This window comes from Vigna umbellata, chromosome 6 (assembly GCF_029865625.1).
Source record: "Vigna umbellata cultivar VRB3 chromosome 6, Vumbellata_1.0, whole genome shotgun sequence".
In the NCBI taxonomy this organism is placed as follows: Eukaryota; Viridiplantae; Streptophyta; class Magnoliopsida; order Fabales; family Fabaceae; genus Vigna; species Vigna umbellata.
Window position 1 is genome coordinate 20,666,264 of NC_142170.1, and position 21,398 is coordinate 20,687,661.

The window sequence follows — 21,398 nt, forward strand, 5'->3', positions numbered from 1 at the left end:
TAATTATTTAAAATATATTTTCAAATTTTACAATTTCAATTTTATTTTAATTTTTTCGTCTATCATTTTATATAAAATAATTTTAAAATTTCTAAATAAATGAATTATTCTCTTAAGTTTCCTTGTACAAATGATATCTTTCTGTTCTTAACATCTTTTGGTGGAAATGTAGTTTTTCTAGGAGGTAATTTTAGACAATTTTATCAATAGTTCACATAGATTCAAAGCAAGCTACTGTAGACTCAAGTTAATTCTTCGTATATCTGGACATGCTAAGAACACAAGACTTAACAATAACAAGTCATTTAATAAATGTATTTTAAAATTTGGATATGGTTTTACAATAGATTCAATATAAGGTGAGATAGATTAAAAAATACCTTAATATTCTCATTTCAAATTATGAATATGCTTCAATGATTTTTTTTTATTATTTTCGTTATTCTTATATATATATATATATATATATATATATATATATATATATATATATATATATATATATATATATATATATATATATATATATATATATATATATATATATATATATATATCAACAAGACTATTTTAAATTTTCAAAGTAAAACTTTCAATTACATAAATTTAAATTGACACTAGCTAGTACCATGTTAGACGTAAAACACATTGAGGTAAAATGATTAGAAATCAAAACAGAATAATGAGATTATATATACTTTACTAACAAAGATAATTATAATTTGAATAATATACATATACAGAAATAATAGATATCTCCATTCCATACATGAATATTTGAATATTAAAATTTGATCTTTGTTACTACAGTATTTTTCGTTCTTTTGAGTTTTTTTTTCTTCTATTTTAGAAGTGAGATCTTTCATATACTTGTAACACTCCTATTTATAGCAGAAATCATCATGATTGCATTTATTTCACTTTGTACTCTAATTTTATTAATTGAATTAAAATTTTGATGGTTAGTTTGTAAGAGATGATAAAAGGATAAGTCATCTAAGAAATTGTAAATCGTAATTTGGCATGAAAGGTTATTAATAAAGTAGAAGAAAAAGAATGTATACAAACTTATCTCTTGCATTAAATTCGTCATACCATAAATAGTACAAAGGAAAAAAGAGTCCTTTTATTTACTTCTTATATGAGCAAAGAAAGACTTTCGAAAGTTTTGTATCCATTGGTTTGAGTTTTAGTATAATTTTCCTTCAAATACTTCTACAAATTAAACCTATATTATTCAGACGATTATTTCAACGTGTGCTTCATGCAAGCTTTATTTAATCAACGTAGTTCGCCTATTCATATTAGAATCTTTTATGCAGCGTTTGTCCATGAAACCTGGATTGGAAGGGATGCTGCAACTAAATTCTCCATAAACTGCACGAAGAAAGTGATAACATTATATAAAGCATTAATCATTCAAAGTATGTTTATTTAAAATAAATATAGCATGAACCTGGACAAGGCTTTCAGTATCACGATCTCCAGAATAGGACTCGCGAACACGTTGCCCATCTTCATTTCTGAAATTGGAAAAGCATCACCAAATTAGATTTAATGAATAAAATCCAAAACTTTAGAACTTTTAATCGTTGACCAGTATGGTACACAGAAGCAAGGATGTGTGAAATATCATAAAGATATGACAAAATGAATTGAAAGACCTCTAAACACAACATTATAAAGAAATCCTTGAAATTTGATCAAGTTTCTACTAAATTTCTAACTTCCACACTTCTAAAACAATTTCATATCACCAACCCATCATAAACCCTCAATTTGGATAAAATAATAATAATAGAAAATAGATAGGGTGATACAATTTGCCGAATTTTAAAAGTGGTGTCTTGAGAAAATTTAATAGACCCACAAATTAAATATATAATACCTTGAAAAGGATATGTAGATGCCACAAGAGCAAGTGTTCATTATTGCCAAAAAAGAAAAAGTGAAGAATACCAAAAAGGTATGACCTATATCTGAGGTTTGTGCAGGGGTAACAATGATATTATTGCTAATAACATGAGTCAATAATCATAACTAACATGTAACATATGGAGTAAATAGAGGAAGAAATTGTTCATCAAACACTGGTTGACCAATTGATTTTTCCCTAATGGATTTATTACCTTACATCACTTCCTTTACGAAAGACTAGAATAGATGGATACCCATTTATGTGATGCCTGGAAAATAGTGATGAGATACAAATGAATGACAAAATAAGTATCAGTGGAGAATAACAAGTGTCAATAAGAATGTCAGCAAACCAAGGCAGGAAACCATAAATTATACTGAAGAAAAAAAAGTTCCATGCTCAGCGTAGCAAATAAAGCAGAAATTGTTTGATGTTTATCTTCTACAATCTTGTGCTAACAAAGCCTAGCCTATGAAATTGTTTGTGAAATGCATATTCTGGTATGTCCAGTTTCTGATATAAACACGTATTTTATTATCAACTGTTTCAACTTGAATCAGTACTCTTGGAAGACAATTATTTGAAGAGACGCTAATGAAACGGTAAAACTTGGTTTGGAAGAGGTCGAAACAGTGTCTTCGATTTTGTATAGAATGAAAATTATTGCTGAAGTTCACATTTCCTTGCAAAATGGAAATTTTATGAAATATCTATTCATCAAGTTGCTTTAGTATCTTTTAGGACCAAAAGGGCTTGCATTTTTTCCTCTTCGGTAACCTCTTTCAAGCATAAATACAGCTCCAACGTATTTGTCCAACCATATTCTCCTCCCCTACTAAGATGTAATGCAAATTCTGAACAATATTGAAAGCCTAAGATAGGAGGTAAAAAATCAATAACATTCTACATAGATAAAAATCTATAACATTTTCCATAAGTTGTGCTTAGCATTTTCTAAAATAATCATGTAGGTGAAAGGGGTCTATAAATACCCATTACACTAACATTTGAAACATACAACTTCAAAATATACTTCTTCCAACTATAACTTTCACATTGTACTATCTCCACATTTTACTTATCCCATCAATTATTCCTTTCACAGCTTTAAAATACATACAACATAACTATGTTTGGTCATCTACTGGGCATAGAAAAAACTATCTTATTACTTCTAAAACCTTCCCTTTATACTTCCAACAAAGAGAGTTTTTCTCTTAACCCATGACTTCTAACAATGTTCATTTTTCTTTTGTCCCCTTGCTAGTTTTTACCTGTGAAAATTTTGACTTTTGGAAACTCAAACTAAACATGCGGGATATTGTTCAATCTGGTTATACAAAACCAGATGATACTATCACTTGTCTGAGGAGGATAAAAAAAAGTTAGAAGATTTTGAATAAAAATGATGGCCAAGCATTATTTGTTCTTCAACAAGCTATGGGAGAAACTATCGCTAGGAAGGATCATGGATGCAGAAACTGCAAAAAAAAGGCATGGGAGATTTTGGAAGAAGAATTTGAAGGGAATGAACAGGTACGCACCGTCAAACTACACTATCTAAGAAGAGAATTTAAGCCCATTAGAATGAAGGAATCTGAGACCATTAAAAAATACTATGGAAGAACAAAAGAAATAGTTAACACAATGAAAGTATATGGATAAGAAATAGAGGAAACAAGAGTGGTAGAAACAAATTCTTATCACTCTCATAGAAAAATATGATTCCATAATAGTTTCCATAGAAACTTCCTCATATCCATCTTCTCTGTTGATAAATAACTTGTTGGTATCCTCGGAGCACACCAAGTAAGATTAAACAGTCGTGCTGATATAAATTCAGTTGAAAATACATTCCAATCAAACCTCAAATTGCAATCCAATATTAAAGAAGATGGAGAAAAGAAAAGTGTTGGAGAATATTCTTGAAGCAAAGATTCTATAAATTTATCTGGAAACAAGAAAGATAAAATATCCTTCTTGTGGCATTTGCATAAGTCAGGTCATTGCAATAAACCTAGTCACATCGAGAAGTCGTAATAAAAATAAGCATCAAACAAACTTTGCTAGAGAACATAATGAGGAGCAACATTTATTCCATGCTAATCAAGAATATGCTAGTAGAGAAGGCAACTAGTACTTGAATAATAGATGTAACACTCAAATGACCAAAGATCAAAGCATCTTCAAAGACATTGATAAATCTATCAATGTCAAAGTGCAACGGGGAAACAACACCAAAGTCGAGTGTCAAGGCAAAGGAATTGTCATGGCGAAGAAAAAAAAAGTTAAGAAATTCATTAAGGACGTTTTACTAGTGCTCAATCTTAAAGAAAATCTTTTAAGTATTGGCTAAATGATGGATAATGGATATTGTTTTCACTTTGAGAAAGATACATGCAAAATTTATGACAGTAGAAGGTTAGAAGTTGACCAAGTAAAGATGGAGAAGAGAATAGAAGCTTTTTCATAAGCTTCAAACCTAGAACTAATATTTCCATGAAGGTAGAAGTTGATGACTCATGGTTTTGGCATAGGAGATTTGATCACTTCAACACACATACCTTAAGCTTCTATGTCCAAAAAATCATGATGAGAGATCTTCCATGCTTAAAAGAGAATAATGAATCATGCGAAAGATGTCTCCTCGACAAATAACACTGATTACCATTCTCATCAAGCAAAGCATGACGAGCAAAATAGAAAGGACTACCAAATACATTCTATGTTGAAGCATTCTACACTATAGTCTACCTACTCAACATATGTCCTACTAAGGCAATTCAGGGCAAGACTCCGATTGAAGCTTGGAGCGGGAAGAACCCATCAGCTAAAAATCTAAGAGTATTTGGATTTGTTTGTTATATTGACGTTCCATACCAAAAGAGACAAAAACTAGAAGATAGGATTGTAAAGGTAACTTCTTGTGATACAACACACAATCCAAAGGCTACAGAGTCTATGTTAGGTTCCTGAGTAGGAAACCTAATTAACCACGATCACAGTAGGCAGAAAAGATAATGAAAGAATGCATTTCTCTTATTAATGGTAATATAATTCTGTAAACAAAGGATAGTTGGGAGCATAACCTCCCTCACAAAAAAAGGATAGTTGGGAGTATAACCTCCCTCACAGGACTATAGTCGCCTGTTAACAAACTCAATAATCAAAAGCATAACCCTAACACTACAATCTAGCTCTATTTATATTAAATATTTCCCTAGAATATAGCTCTATTTACTATAAATATAATATTTCCCTAGAATATAGCTCTATTTACTATAATTATTTCCCGCCCATCTTATACTGAGTATTTCCCTAGGATATAGTTCTATTTACTATAGTTATTACTAAATATTTCCCGCCCATCCTAGTAACTCTTCAATTGATCGGCTCTAGTTCTTCATCTCTTTCCACCGTTCGGCTTGAGCCCTCACCGCCTTCAGCCGTTCAGCTTGATTCCTCACCGCCTTCCATCGTTCGGCTTGACCTCTCCCCACCTTCCACCATTCGGTGCCCTTCTTCTCCCTCACCACCTTCCACCCTTCGGCTTGACCTCTCATCGCCTTCCACCGTTCAGTGCCCTTCTTCTTTTCCCTTACCGCCTTCCACCATTCGGCTCGACCTCTGCCCATCTTCCATCGTTCGGTGCCCTTCTTCTTCTCTCATATACTTTCTTCTCTCATATACCTTCCAACCCCTAACAACATCTATTACCTTATATCCTATCATTACACCTCGCTGCAGAACAACCTTGTCCTCAAGGTTGGAACCGGGAAGCTTGATCTCATGGCTCCTCTTCATCCTCGTGTTATCAAATGAAGGGAACCCCACTAGCTACAACCCTCCAATTCAGGTCTAGAGGCTTGGGTGGTGGCAATTCCTCCTCTAGTGACTCCCAATATTCCTGGATTCTATTAGCTTCCTACATTCTGGTCACCTCTTTTCCAGAATCGTAAGCCTTGAGATAACGGTCTTCAATGTCTTTGAATGCTTCACGCCGCTCTCTCGCTTCTGCCGATGTATCAAAAACTGCAAGCCCCTTTTTCTGTTGGCTGGCCCACCTCCTCACATAATCCATTGTTTTCTCTAGGGCATTGATTCTTCCATCTGCCCTTCCTTCCAAAGCCTTCATTCTTTCTTCCCTCACGCTTCTCTCCGCACGATCCAACACTCCTTTCCAAAGGATATCCAGTAGTCCTTTCTCATTTGGATCTGGCAGTACGAGCCCGTTTGGTTCCGACAGTTTTCTCACGTTTGGTTCTGACCGTCCTCTCCTGTTTGGCTCGGGAAGTTCTCTCTCGTTAGGTTCCGACCGTCCTCTCACATTCAGCTCCAGCAGTCTTCCACCATTCGGTTCCAGCAGTCCTCTCATGTTCGGATCTGGCAGTCCTCTCCCATTCGGGGCTTGGACATATTCTTCTGCGGTCCCTGACTGCTTACTGGCTGCCACCGTTTCAAAGATGGTACCCCATTCCATTTTCCAAATCGCACTACCACTGCCCCCTTCAGACCTTCCCAAGAACGATTATTGGCCTTTTCCTTCCAGGCTCTGAACTAGTAGCCAACACTCCCCTCCATATTGATGTCGGCTAGGCACACCTTTTCCTCCTCTGTCACACCTTGCCACTCGAAGAACTTCTCTGCCTTAGAGATCCACCCCAACGGATCAAACCCTTCGGAAACGGGTAAATCTACTCTTTTCCTCCAAGTTGGTTGCTCCTCCTGGCGTCCACCCTCTCTTCCTCCAATGTCTTCCTCTTGCCTCCTTTTGTTTTCATTAACCGAAGCTTGACTATCGTCCCAATGTTGGTCGTCCCGGTTATGGCCTCGACCACCCAGTATCCTCATGATTTCTTGCAAATCTTAGCACATTGTTGTAGACTCTTGGTGCATTGCTGCAGAATCTTGTCGCAACGCCACTGTCTCAGCCTTCATTCCATCAACCACAATTTCCATCATTTCTAGCCTCCCCTCCACACCGTTCAATCTTCCATCCATTCTTCCCTCCATTACGCCTTTCACTCCTCTCAATAGGATCCGACAGTTCCCGCCTTACTAATCCGACAAGTCGGACCAATTGTTAGGTTGTTGAGTAGGTAACCTAATTAACCACGATCATAGTAGGCAGAAAAGATAATGAAAGAATGAATTTCTCCTAATAATTGTAATAGAATTTTGTAAACAAAGGATGTTTGGGAGCATAACCTCCCTTACAAAACAAGGATAGTTAGGAGCATAACCTCCCTCACAAGACTGTAGCCACCGGTTAACTAACTCAATAATCAAAAGCATAACCATAACACAATCTAGTTCTATTTATATTAAATATTTCCCTAGAATATAGCTCTATTTACTATAAATATTATACTGAATATTTTCCTAGAATATAGCTTTATTTACTATAAATATAATATTTCCCTAGAATATTCTATTTAGTATAATTATTTCCCGCCCATCTTATACTTTATATTTTCCTAGGATATAGCTCTATTTACTATAATTATTACTAAATATTTCCCACCCATCCTAACTGCTACAACAGTTAGGATAGTAATTATTCAATCGATCGGCTCTAGTTCTTCACCTCTTTCCACCTTCGGCTCGAGCCCTCATTGCCTTCAGTCGTTCGGCCTGATTCCTCACCGCCTTCCTTTTTCGGCTTGACCTCTCCCTACCTTCCATCGTCGGTGCCCTTCTTCTTCTCCCTCACCGCCTTCCATCGTTCGGCTTGACCTCTCGTCGCCTTCCACCGTTTGGTGCCCTTCTTCTTCTCCCCTACCGCCTTCCACCATTCGGTTCGACCTCTCCCCGTCTTCCACCATTTGGTACCCTTCTTCTTCTCTCATATACCTTTCAACCCCTAAAAACATCTACTACCATATATCCTATCAGTCTACAATCTTTAGGGAAAGAAGCTAACTATCAATAGAGACATTGAAGTGGATGAAAGCACTACTTGGATTTGGGAAGAAGAACAAAGTGAGAGGAAGACAATATAAATATTCAATAATCAACCAACCACAATCCAAGAAAATAACAATGAAGACATCATTGTAACTCCAGAATCTCAAACAACTACAACTTCAATTCAAGATCAAGAATAATCATGACTTGAATCCACTCCGAGATGAGTTAGATCATTGGAATACATATATGAATGTGGCAACTTGGTCATACTAGAGTTTGCAAGTTTTGAAGAGGCGACAAAACAAGAAGAATGGGTCAAGGCAATGAAAGAAGAGATAAAGATAATAGAGAAAACTTACACATGGGAGATAACAGATTGTCCAAAAGATAAAGATATCATCAGAGTTAAACGAGTCTTCAAGACAAAATTAAACCCCGATGGTAGCATTCAAAAACACAAGGTTAGGTTGGTAGCTAAGGGTTATTCACAACAACCAAGAGTAGACTACAATGAGAGGTTAGGCCGAATGGTGGAAGACATGCAAAGGTTAGGCCGAACTGTGGACAACGGGGAACGACAGGCCGAACGGTGGGAAGTAGAGAGAATATTCAGTATAAGTTAATTAGAGTAAATAAATATAGTATAAGTTAATTAGAGTAAATAAATATATATTCAGGGAAATATTCAATATAAGATATTTATAATTAAGGATATATGCTAGGATAATATATGGAGAGATATTTATATTAAATATAGGGATATTTATATTAAATATAGGGATATTTATATTAAATGCAGATATATTCTAGGGACATATTTAATAAGAGATGTGCGGGAAATAATTAGTATAAATAAAGTTAGAGTCTAGGGTTAAAGGGATGCTTTTGATTATTGAGTTTTGTGACAGACATTATTGTCTTGTGAGGGAGGTTATGCTCTCAAAGTAATTGAAGGAGGTTATGCTCCCAATTATTGTTTACCCTTGTTTATTCAGATATTATCATCAATAAAAGAGATTCATTCATCCATTATCATTCATTCTTTAGATTTATTGCCTATTGTATTTGTGGATCGTTACGTATCGACCTTAGGTACGTCACAATTGGTCTGACCTGCCGGATCGTCAAGGGAGGAAACTGCGGGATCCTATTGAGAGGAGGAAACACATCATGGAGGGAAGGGTGAATGCAATTGAGGGGAAACTAGAGGTCATAGAAATCTCCATGGGAGGATTGGAGGCAGTAGTCCAGGAACTAGTGAAGGTGATGGGAGAGCGAGGTCAATGACATGAAGGAAACTCAGATGGAAGTCAGGGGTCTGTCAACGGGAGAAAGGAGGAGGAGGGCGAGAGAAATGGCAGCATGCTAGATGGTGGACACCGAGAGGAGCAGCCGAATTGGAGGAAAATGGTAGATTTACCCATTTTTTAAGGAAGTGATCCGTTGAATTGGATCAATAGAGCGAACAAATTTTTTGAGCTACAAGGAGTATCGGAGGAAGAAAAGTTGTGCCTAGCCTATATCAGCATGGAGGGAATCGCGGGACAATGGTTCAAATACTGGAGGGAGAAGGCCAGGAACCGTTTGTGGACAGGATTAAAGGAGTCAATGGTGATCCGTTTTGGAGGAAGAAACCGGGGAACCATTTTCGAGAGACTGGCGGCCCGTAAACAATCAGGAACCGTGGAGGAATACATCCAAGAATTTGAAGTCTTGGTCGGCCAAACAGAAACAATGCCCGACGCACAACTGATGGGGTACTTTATGGCAAGATTGCAGGAGGGGATCCGTAATCAACTCAGATTACTTGATCTGCGGGAGTTGATGGACGTTATGAGATTGGCAAAGGACGTGGAAGAGTTCCAAGGGGGCGTGAAGGCTGGGAGCGAAAGTGTGATCAAGAATCAATTTAGGGAAAAACCGAACGGTGCAGATACGCAACTGGAGCTCAGTCGCCCTAACTAGAGCCGAACGATAACTGCCATGGAGAGCCGAGCGGACATCACGGAGAATGTGGGACCGGATGAAAGGAAGGAAACAAAAGGGATCTACCCTATGAGGAATATGAAAAAAAGAGGAAAGAAGGAAGGTGCTTTAGATGCGGCGAACGGTTCAATCCTGCTCACCGTTGTCCAGACAAGAGCTTGAGGGTCACGATATTGGCGGAAGATGAGGAGGGATGGTCACCACCCGAGCCTCTAGACCTAAATTGATGAGGAGTTATGAGATCAAGCTCCCCGTTTCCAACCTTGAGGACAAGGTTGTTTTGTAGCGGGGTGTAATGTTAGGGTATAAGGTGGGAGGTAATGAGAAGAAAAAGAAAGGTAGGAGGGAAGTGAGGCCGAACGGTATTGACCGTAAAGGCTGAACGGTGGAAGGCATGGAGAGGTTAGGCCGAACGGTGGACAGAAGGGGAAGTGAGGCCGAACGGTATTGACCGTAAAGGCCGAACGGTGGAAGGCATGGAGAGGTTAGGCCGAACGGTGGAAGGCATGGAGAGGTTAGGCCGAACGGTGGACAACCGAGAGCGACCAGGTCGAACGGTGGGAAGCAGAGAGAATATTCAGTATAAGTTAATTAGAGTAAAGAAATATAGTATAAGTTAATTAGAGTAAATAAATATATATTCAGGGAAATATTCAATATAAGATATTTATAATTAAGGATATATGCTAGGATAATATATGAGGAGATATTTATATTAAATATAGGGATATTTATATTAAATGTAGATATATTCTAGGGAAATATTTAATAAGAGATGTGCGATAAATAATTAGTATAAATAAAGTTAGAGTCTAGGGTTAAAGGGATGATTTTTATTATTGAGTTTTGTGACAGACATTATTGTCTTGTGAGGGAGGTTATGATCTCAAAGTAATTGAAGGAGGTTATGCTCCTAATTATTGTATACCCTTGTTTATTCAGATATTACCATCAATAAAAGAGATTCATTCATCCATTATCATTCATTCTTTAGATTTATTGCCTATTGTGTTCGTGGATCGTTACGTATCGACCTCATGTACGTAACACATATGGTATAAATCAATAAGCAATCGAAGGTTTCTTGGTTATACCGATAATGATTGGGCAGGGTTGGTAAATGACATGAGGAGCAAGCTTAGGCTATGCTTTCTAACTTGGATTAGGAATATTCTTTTAGGTGTTAAAGAAGCAAGGCATAAACAATCAATAGTTAAAGCATAATACATGGTTGTTGCTAAAGCAACAAGTGAAGCTATATATGGTTTCGAAAGATACTTAAGATACAGGAGAAAACAAAGTGGCCTTACTATAATTAACTATGATAATAAATCGACTATTGCAATGACGAAAAATCCAGTGCATCACAATAAAACAAAACATATAGAATTAAATATCATTTCATCAGGAAAGCAGAGATAAATATGAAGATTTGACTCGAGTACTGCCAAATAGAAGACCAAATTGCAAATATTTTTATAAAGGCGTTACCAAGACAAAGGTTTGAACTGCAACGCACTATGCTTGGAGTCACTGAATTTGCATTAAGGAAGAGTATTAAGATGTAAAGAAAATTCTAGAACAAAGTAAAAAAAGCCTAAGATAGGAGCTAATAAATAAAACAACATTCTACGCAAGGAAAAATCTAGAACATTTTATATAAGTTGTGGCTAGCATTTTCTAGGATAATCATGTGGGTGAAATGAGATGTACACTAGCATTTGATTTAAGACTCGTAACTACAAAATATACTTCTTCCAACTACTACTTTCGCATTCTACTATCACCACATTTTACTTATCCTATCAACGATTCCTTTCACAACTTCAAAATACTTATATCCTCCTACAAAATCAGAAATATAAAGTTTGGTTTCCACCTTTCTTCCCCTTGCCTTGTGAAGATTCTTTCTTCCACCCCGGATAAGATATCCATTGTCTTCTTGCCACATGATATTTTTTCCACACAATTGTGAGACCTTTCATAAAATCTCCCAATCTTTGTAAAACGCTCATGTTATTTATTCTCAACTTTCTCTTTGTCATGAACAACTTCTTGCAACATCCGTTCTAATTCTTCCATTCTTGATTCCATCCTTGTATTCACCATAACCCTTAAAACACACCATAGTTCCAAGATCATTGGTATGATACCAATTGATATTGGAATAAGAAAGAATTAAAAAACTTGAATTGAAGAATTAAAGAACTTGTACCAATGTAGAAGGGGATAAAGTATACAAAAAAAAAGTTATTCTAGAGGATCCCATTCTCCAACTACCATTCTTGGGATTGTTTAGAGAGGAGTCTCATTAGGAATAAGTACCATGAGGGCAAAAACAACAAAATAAAAATGGGAAACTCTTCAATAAGAGTTCAAAGAAGATTTAAAGGTGAGAACAATTAAACTTCAATCTTGTAAGAGAGATTCAAAGGATGAAGAAAAATGAAAGTTTGAAAGTATACTTCAATAGATTGTCTAAATTGGTGAATCAAATGAAGTTTAATGGAGATACAATCAATAAATGAAGAATTGTTAATAAAATTCTTATTAGTTTGACATAATAATTTGATCCTATAGTGATTTCCATAGAAGAAACTAAGGACTTATCAACCATGATTAGTCAAGTATTGATGGAGTCGCTTAGATCTTGTGACCATAAATTGTTAAATCACAATGAAAAGTGATTTGAAAGCATGTTTCAATCCAAACTTATTGTATTATCTCAAATTGGTGAATCAACAAATAATGGTAAGTCTTCTAGAGGTAGCAAATTTGGAAGAGAAAAGGAAATACGTAAGAAGAACAATCATAAAGAAAAAGATTGTTGAAACATAGGCAAGCCACAATATTATAATTGAAAAGGTGTGGCTATGAGCAAAAGGATTGTCACTTTGACAATCAACACTACATGTCATTTAATAAAGTACAAAATGGTGAAGGGAACTTGATCTTTACTTGTCAAAGACAACTCGAGCATAAAAATATATGGTATTTGGATGGCAGCTACAACAATCATATAATGGAAGACTAAGAAGATTTTCTTAACATGGATTCTACATTTGTCTGAAAAGTTAAATTACACAACGGAGAGTGTCTCAAATTAAGAGGCAGAAACAAAAATGGATTTACAAAAAAGGAAAGAGGTTGGTGATTCATGGTATGTGTAAAAAAAACTAGATGAAAATGTTAGATAGACTTAAATCTAACGGGTTTATTAGTAATTTTATTTGAGTCATAGTTTATTTGGTGCATGATTACCATGTTACCGTTTTTAGTTATTGTTGCAATGTGCTTTGATTGATTTTGTTATTATGATTTCACTATGTCATTATTATTGATTTTCTGCTGTAAAATCATTAGGGTTTATTTATCTCCATTCTTGTGACTATTTAAGGCCTATGGTATTCATAAATGAAATACACAAAATTACAGAGTTCAATTATATAATGTGTATGTCGTCTTTCTATTTTACAAATTGGCATCAGAGCTTTATATCCTGAGTGTCCAATTGAGAGAAAGGAAGAGAGAGTGAAACACTATGTTTAAGTTCTTGTAAGAAAGAGAGGTAAGTGAGATGGCAAATCTTGTGAACGGTATGTCTCTGCCACAATTGTCAAAGAAAGCCAATTTTTGATAATTGAAGCTTCAGATGAAGGCTCTTCTAGGATGCTAAGATGTATGGGATGTAGTGGAGAATGGATACCAAGAACCCTCAAAGGATTAAGAGAAGACGGTGGCAACGATTGCTACATTGAAAAATATGCGAGTAAAAGACAAACTGGCTTTGTACCTATTATACATAGCGATGGATGAAGCAGGCTTTGAGAATATAGCAAAAGTTGCATCTTCAAAAAAAGCGTGGGAGATCTTGGAGATTGCATATAAAGGGGACAACCGTGTTAAACAAGTGCGACTTTAACCTCTTAGGAGGAGTTTGAAAATTTGAAAATGGAGGACAACGAATGGATAACTAAGTATATAACTCAGGTAGAAAAGGTGGTCAACCAACTTGATAGGATCCAATGCCAACCAATCGGGTTGCATAGAAAATTTTGAGATCATTAACAGATGATTTCAAAAATACAATTTGTGCCATTGAGGAGTCAAAGGACTTGTCAACACTCTCAATTCAAGAGCTTGCCAAGTCGCTTGAGCTGCACGAATAACGAAAAAGGAAGAACTATCAACCATTTGATCAAGCATTGCAAGCACAACTTAACGTGAATGGAGGAACTCGGAACACTCAGGGTTGAGGTCCTGAAGCATGTTACAGAGGTGATTTTAAGGACGACAACGAAAAGCAAACCGATCTACAGAATTGGCGTGGCTGAGGACAAGGAAAAGGTCGAGGAGGTTGATCAAGAGTGGAGTGTTTTAAGTGTGGTAAGCATGGCCACTATGCAAATGAGTGCAAATCGACAAAATGTTACAATTGTGGTAAGGTCAGCCATGTTCTGAAGTTTTGCTGAGTTAAGACAAAGGGGGAGAAAAATCTCCTTATTGAAGAAGAAGAGGAAGAGATAGGAATTGTTTTGATGGCAAAGAGCTCGAACTCCGAGTTGCCGAATTAGAAGTCAGACGCTGAGTAGACAAGCTGTAAAGTAGAAGTCAAGCTGTGTCTGCGTTTTGTGATGGTGTGGAGATCAAGTGTGCAGGCTAGCAAGGAGAACTCGACAATACTAAGTGATGTAGTGCGCATGGCAAGGCCCGTGGAGAGCCCAATTTTGTGTGTGCAGAGCTCGACAGTGGCCATGAAGACCTCAGAAGTTTTGGTAGAGAGCTCAGTGAAGGTGAAGAACTCTGTAAAGATGTTGGAGGTCATGATGATGAGAGTGGCGAACCTGTAGATAAAAAGGGCAAGGATAAAGCATGATAAAATATTGGAGTTCGAGGAGCAACAAGTGAGGCAATCGAAAATGATGGTGAAAATGATACAAGAAGTCGTGGAGAAGAAACTAAAAGAAAAAGATGAGGAAATACAGTGTCTAAGGAAACTCAATTGGATGCTTCAAGAAAGGGTGAAGAATCTCTGCTTGAAGAACTAGATATGGAAGGAGTTGGCACAGAATAACTTGGAACAGGAGCTTGCCAACATTAGCAAGGAGAGCCACCATCATAACAAAGTCACAGCTGACAAATCGATTTTTGAAAGAGATAAAGATGACTGAGAGAAGATGGTTGAGAGGCCGACCATGGTCATTAAGAGGTCGGCCAATGATGTTGAGAGATTGCCCAAGGACACTAAGAGGTCGACCAAGGTCAGGAACGAGTTGGCCGAGGTTACTAAGAAGTCAAACAAATCAAAGAACAAGTTGGTCAGAGCGAAGAAGAGGCCGATTATGTTGGTCAAGGTCAAGAAGAGGTCAACCATGTTGGTCAAGACGAAGAAGAGGTCAGCCATAATTAAAAACAAGTTGGCAAAATCATTGGAGAGGTCAGTCAAGGTGAAAGACAACATGACCAACGTGAAGAAAATGAAGAATCCAACTCTTAATGGAAGAAACAAACCTGATGTGGGATGATGGACATGGAAAGCTGGAGTACAATATTGAACGATTGAAAGACTTATGTTTATGGGGGAGTTTTGTTGAATAAACTTAAATTTAAGAAGTTTATTAGTAATTTTTTTTTGAGTCACAGTTTATTCGGTATATAATTACTATGTTATTGTTTTTAATTACTGTCCCAAAGCAGATTGATTTTGTTATTATTATTTGGTTGTCATTAATAAATACCATAGACCTTAGATAGTAGCAAGTTTGTGTGTTTCCTTCTATTTTACATAAAATATGTTGGGTATTGAACAATGAGTTATTCTTGTTTATAATCAAGAAGAAGAGATACAGTAATAAGGGATAAAATCAATAATTAATAATGAGAAATGTTCGCTAAGATATTTCCCTATTGATGTAATCAAATATCACATTTCTCTATTTAATATAATCAAATCATTTCTTTCCGTGAATGCTCTTTTCCTTCTTTTCCTTTCCCCACTCAACTTCATCAAAAGCATAGCCTTTATAGTTTTTTAATCAAATCTAAGAACGTTATTGCATCCCTAAACTAACTGCAGCCTTAACTAGCTTACAAATGTGACTTGGCAACATTGGATATATATATATGATTCAAAACGCCAAATTTCATTAAGTAATGGATTTAAATATTGAAAAAAAAAAAAGCAAAACATGTCAACTGTAGGTAAGAAGCACAATCTTTTGTGGGAAACAGAAAAGTAATGAAACTAGCAATCGTACCTCCTGCATAAACCTGCCTCTAGAGTGCAATCCACCTTTGCCAAAATAATGCGCCCATCGGTTTCTGGGTCATACCTATTAAAGTTAATTCAAATTTATCAAACACATATCGGACATTGAATTAGTGAAGTTATGATAAAAAATAAGTCTAAATCTACAAAGGAGAGGGGAAAATCTATCTTCTAAAATGTAATTTCAAGAAGTGTGAGAAACAATGAATCAAGAATAAAGGACCTGTGCTTCATAATTTTAGCTGTTTTCTCCCAAGCAGGTTTCTGAAAGAAACAAGTAGAAGACAAATTCATGTAAAGTTTAAAATCTATTAATCCACCAAAAATGTTATAATTTATAAACCAGCCATCATTCGTTAAGGGAAAGAGCTTCTACATGATTCATTCATTGTATCAAACCACATGGCTAACAATCTTATATGGGTTAAATGCAACCACCCTCGTCGTAACGTTATTCAATATTATAAATCATATTTTTGCATTAGTCACTGCTAAAGTGTAACTGATGAAAGATTCACTTGAAATAGCCTTTGCCACTGCTACTTAGAGGCTTTTACTGAGAGGGAAATTCCCCTTTTAAGGAATGAGACATTGTTGAAACTTAACCCAGTCTATTTAGGGAACAACAAAGACATCAGAATTATGATAAAAGAAATTATTAGCTGATGAAGAGATAATTATTTAGGAAACAACAAAGACAGGCCTGGTGCCAATCTTATTTCCTGATAAAGAGATACATAATTATGATAAAAAAAAATTATTACCATACAGAATTATGATAAAAATTATTACCAAACGCTGAGACCAGTAACACCAAGGTACATAGAAATTTACAACTGTAATTGGGAACCTGCATAATATGAAACATAGAGTAAATAATACATTTTGAAAGGAACTTGGCTAAAACAAGGAAAATTCAAATGACATATTCTCAGAAGTGGCCACTTACTGATTAACATAATTATCAAAATTAAGTGTTGTGAGTGAAAGTGAACCTTCATCAGATTCTCCATCTACTTCATCATCATGCTTTACAGCATTTGTAACTGTACCTGAACGAAACTCAGTGCCAGCCGGTCTTGAATTTGAATCAAGAACTGTTTTTTCTATATTGATCCCTTCCTGAAAACAAGAGGTAAAATATTAAGCAGAAGACCTAAAACATCAAAGAATGGGATGAAGTATCATATCATTAGGAAGCATAAAATTAATAAGAAAATGGAGTAACAGAGACTTACTGTTTCCATCACGTCACTCACATCATTTGATGCAAACCCATACGAGACATCAAGAAAACTACAAAAATACGTTGAAGCAATAAGCCAACAACAACAGAGAAAGAAGAAGATAAAGTTTACAAATAGGCATTAAATTGACTGAACGTACTGAATATAATACTATCACTTGCTATGGTGTCCAAATGAGTTGGGGAGGACTAGAAGCTTTTAGAAAAACTTAGGAACTGTGAGAGATGAAGGCATTCTTCACATTGACCTCATGTCAATTTCACAAGCCATCATTGTTAGCAAGGGAAATAATGAGAGTTGAATGTGTGTTATCGAAGGAAGAAAAGTCTATATATAGTCCACCCTACGGTGTTGAAGATGTGTTGCTAGTCAAAGCCATGTTAACGTTGAGTTTGAGTTATGTTGAGGCCACGTTGAGTTGGGTAGAGTTGAGCTCATATAGAGTCAAGTTAAGCCAAAGTGGGTTGAATCAAGTCAAAAATGTTAGGTCGAGTTAGATCCACTTCGAACTTACTTGATGTTGGATCAAGTTCATATTAAGCCATGTTTGATCAAGTTCATATTAAGCCATGTTTGATCAAGATAAGAATGTCAACCAATGTTAGATAATCTCATGTTGGATCTACCCAGCGAAGAGTGTTGGGTTGCACACCTACCTTCCAATTAAGTTATAAATAATAAGAGAAATGTATTTTTTATTTAAAATATTTTAGAGATTAGTGTAATTCTAAATATTATTTAGGAGCTAATCATGGATTATGAACTCAGATATGTCATTTTATACTATACCTTCCTTATCACTATGATCTAACTATGTTTCCGAAAAGTTTTATCTTGTACATGAAAAATCTCTTAATATTGTGGAAAAAAAATATAGGTTTTTTTTTACATAGATTCTTTGGTTGTATAAACAAGGAATACCTATGAGAAAAAAAAGAAATTTCTTTATTTGTGTATGTTATTAAAAATATCGATACTCTCTTGTGAGGAAAAAGGCATTGCTCGCATTTATGCATGTTATTAAAATTATTGATATTATCTTATGTGATTATTATTGTTATTTTTCTATTGTGTTGTTTCTGATAGATTCTTACAACAGCAATTTTTTGTTGTTGTATTGTTTCTCAAATCACGTGGCACTCTCTCTCCTTTGCATCTAAGCTTCTATTTCCTTATATATCTGTTATGCATATTGTAAAATAAATATTTAAAATTCTACATACATTCATTGAAAATTAAATTACTTTATCAAAACAAACAGATTTTAAACTGTAAGAATTTTAAACTGCTCATTAAAAAATTTAAAAAAGAAAATAATTAAATAAAAAAATTAAATTTCCATGCAATTTAAATTCCTTAGAATATGTTAATGCTCTATCTGAGAGCTACCGAAGTGAATTTCAAGATTATGGTGAAACTACAAAGCGTTTTGATTCAAGAATTAATCAATAGACACAGCAAACAAGGTATCGAACCCTAACCAGCCTTAATTTCGAAATAGAAGTAGATTGACTCATTCCTTGTAATAGGACAGGTTCATACCAAGACTCAACAAAACCACAAACCCACCAATAAATACATAATATCAAACAATAGTTAAGACATGAGCATTCATCTTAGAAAAGCATCCCTATTCAACAACAAATGCCTAGATATTGTTCTACCTTTTATTGAAATTACGTAAATAGTAATGATCAGAGCTCTCGTAAACATTCACTGATGTGGAGGCGCTAACAGCCAAATAACATGGTTCCTGAAACAAGGATGCAAGATAAATATCAAAATGAAATTTGAACAACCAATTCAAACTTAGAAATTTGACGAAACTAAATACAAGATGTTGAAAATTAGAGTTCTCCTAAAGCAGTGTAGGACCTAACATCAGTCTAAATTACAATTCTTTGTTCAACAATTCACAAGTCATAAACATGATGGAAGTTTCAGCCACTGACCATTCCAAACAATAACATCATGGAGAGAACTGCCACTATGGATAATCGCGCCTCAGTCAAACCTCCCAGGATTTTTCTGTTGACAACACAAGTAAACAACAAACACATAACAAGATCATTCCTGATTTAAAAAAAAAAAAAAAAGCAAACAAAGGAAACCTACGTTCCCAAATTACTCGTAAAATTTACATCGCAAGTGTTAAAATCCATAACCACAAAACTAGTAAAAAAATTTACGCCGAAATACTTCCAACCACACAAGAAGACTCGAATCTAGGCAATGGACGAGTTCTTTGTCAGAGTCTGGAATTTCAGTAGTTATAACTAAATTAGTTAGCTGTTGACAGCTAACTACTTGTGAACTAACTCTACAAATAGATAGTGTGAAAATGATTGAAAAGCTCTATTGGTTTTGATAGACACAAGTGATTCTTCTTTTTTCTCGATATCAAGAAAGGCTCGAGATTCTTTCTAATATAGAACTTCTTGTAATTTGAGATTCTTCGAGTTATTTAGCTCGTAGTATCTTGTGTTCTGTTCGATACTTATCGCTCTTCTTGCCCACTGACACAGAAAAATATCAGTATCAGTGTTTTCTTACGGTGTGGACTTCGGTTTGAATGAACCGCTATACAAAGAGCTTAACAGTGAGCACAGCAAATTCCAACTCTGTAACAGAAAACAAGGATTCTGCTTCTGCACATTCGCTAGTCAATTGAAATAGAAAGGAAGAAAGGAGAGATTCCAACCTGTAAAGATCACCGGATTTGGGCTCAGTTGCAGAAATCATGATGGCGAAAAAGGTAGAATGAGAGAAACAAAAGCCCCCGAAACAGAAAGCGCAAAAGCTATAGATTGTATATAAGGAGAACAAAAGTCTCCGAAACACAAGCGCCATAGCTATAGATTGTATCGAAGGAGCTGGCCTTTCCCTATGGCTTATTCGTCCCCGTCTCTCTCACTCTTGTGACTAACGAAAAAATTTGAATATATTAAAAAAAAAAAGTGGAATATTTAATTACAAATTAGATGGGGGAAATCGAATTCTGCATAGTTGACGTAATGAAAATATATTTAAGGTTAAATATGTTTTTGTGGTTAAACTATCATAAGTTATTTAGTTTTTTTTTTCAAATTTTGTTTTATTTTTATCTTTTTCTTTTTAAAAATTTACAAATTTAGTCATTGATAACGTCAATTATATTTTTAACCTAACAAACGTGTGTTACGTCCCCAAGACACCTATGTAATTATCATTGTGACCTTAAAAACGAAATAGTTGATTGTTGCATGATTAACGTTCAAATTAGATTAACACTATGGTATACTGTTCATGTTCATCGAAGAGTCGAAGAGTCGTGGGATTTCAGTCATAATCAACAAAAAAGAGAAGAGTTGTAATTTCTTGAGTTCGTGCAAAGACAGAGTTTGATCAATGATATCGCAATTTGTTCAAGTGAGGTTAGTTTATAAATTAGTTTTATATTTTATATAATGTTGAATGCGTGCATTTAAGGATATGGTTGTTTGAGTTTGAGTCACAATTTATAATGTAAGTTTTGAAATGGGGTCAGATGTCACTTTTCATCATATGGGCAAGTTCAAAAAGAAAAGGGGAGTGAACTATGTTGATGGGGAATACATGTAGTTAAAGGAATTGATCTTGATCGATTGTCATACTTTGAGGCATTGGGAATACTTAAAGAATTCAAATATGGTGGCGATGTAAAACTTTGGTGTAAAGGTTCAAAACAAACATTACACAACAATTTGAAATTATTAAGTGATGATAGGGAAACAATATATTTAGATGACTATGTAGAGGCTAATAATGTAGAGTTGATATGTATGTTAAACATTTTCCTAGTCAGACTAAAGTAATTAACTTCATGGTTATTGGTGAGTGGATGAAGTGGTCAATGAAGAGGCAGGACAAGCAGAGGTCGTGGAGGAAAAAGGTGAATGAAGATGTTAGAGAAGAAGAGAAGAATGCGGTTGAAGAAAAAATGAATAATAGAACATCTTTAAAGGATTAGAAGATGGATTGTCTTCCTTACTTGTATTTCTTTTCATCATTCATGATGAGCTAAATCTCCATGTTTAGAGTGAGACGTAAA

The 21,398-nt window shown here is 35.3% G+C and overlaps 1 protein-coding gene across 1 annotated transcript; it reads right to left on the bottom strand.

Moving 5' to 3' along the window:
* Window positions 1-1,192: 1,192 nt before the first annotated feature.
* LOC148196940 (protein disulfide isomerase-like 5-4) lies at window positions 1,193-20,227 on the bottom strand. Its single transcript, XM_088092372.1, has 11 exons — window positions 20,031-20,227; window positions 19,282-19,357; window positions 18,994-19,082; window positions 17,321-17,378; window positions 17,032-17,204; window positions 16,875-16,932; window positions 16,306-16,346; window positions 16,072-16,146; window positions 2,130-2,186; window positions 1,457-1,523; window positions 1,193-1,377 (listed from the first exon to the last, which is right to left on the bottom strand). Exons 1-11 carry the CDS (start codon window positions 20,177-20,179, stop codon window positions 1,315-1,317), a joined length of 906 nt encoding a protein of 301 aa, XP_087948498.1. The 5' UTR covers window positions 20,180-20,227; the 3' UTR covers window positions 1,193-1,314.
* Between the last annotated feature and the right edge of the window lie 1,171 nt (window positions 20,228-21,398).

What these genes read in the sequence shown, in the direction of transcription:
- LOC148196940 (XM_088092372.1), bottom strand. Translation starts at nt 20,179, where the DNA reads ATGGCGCTTGTGTTTCGGAGACTTTTGTTCTCCTTATATACAATCTAT. An exon ending in TGATGTTATTGTTTGGAATG is followed by an intron (nt 19,083 to 19,281) that starts GTCAGTGGCTGA and finishes TCCTTGTTTCAG; the next exon opens with GAACCATGTTATTTGGCTGT. An exon ending in GAGGCAGGTTTATGCAGGAG is followed by an intron (nt 2,187 to 16,071) that starts GTACGATTGCTA and finishes ACTATTTTCCAG; the next exon opens with GCATCACATAAATGGGTATC.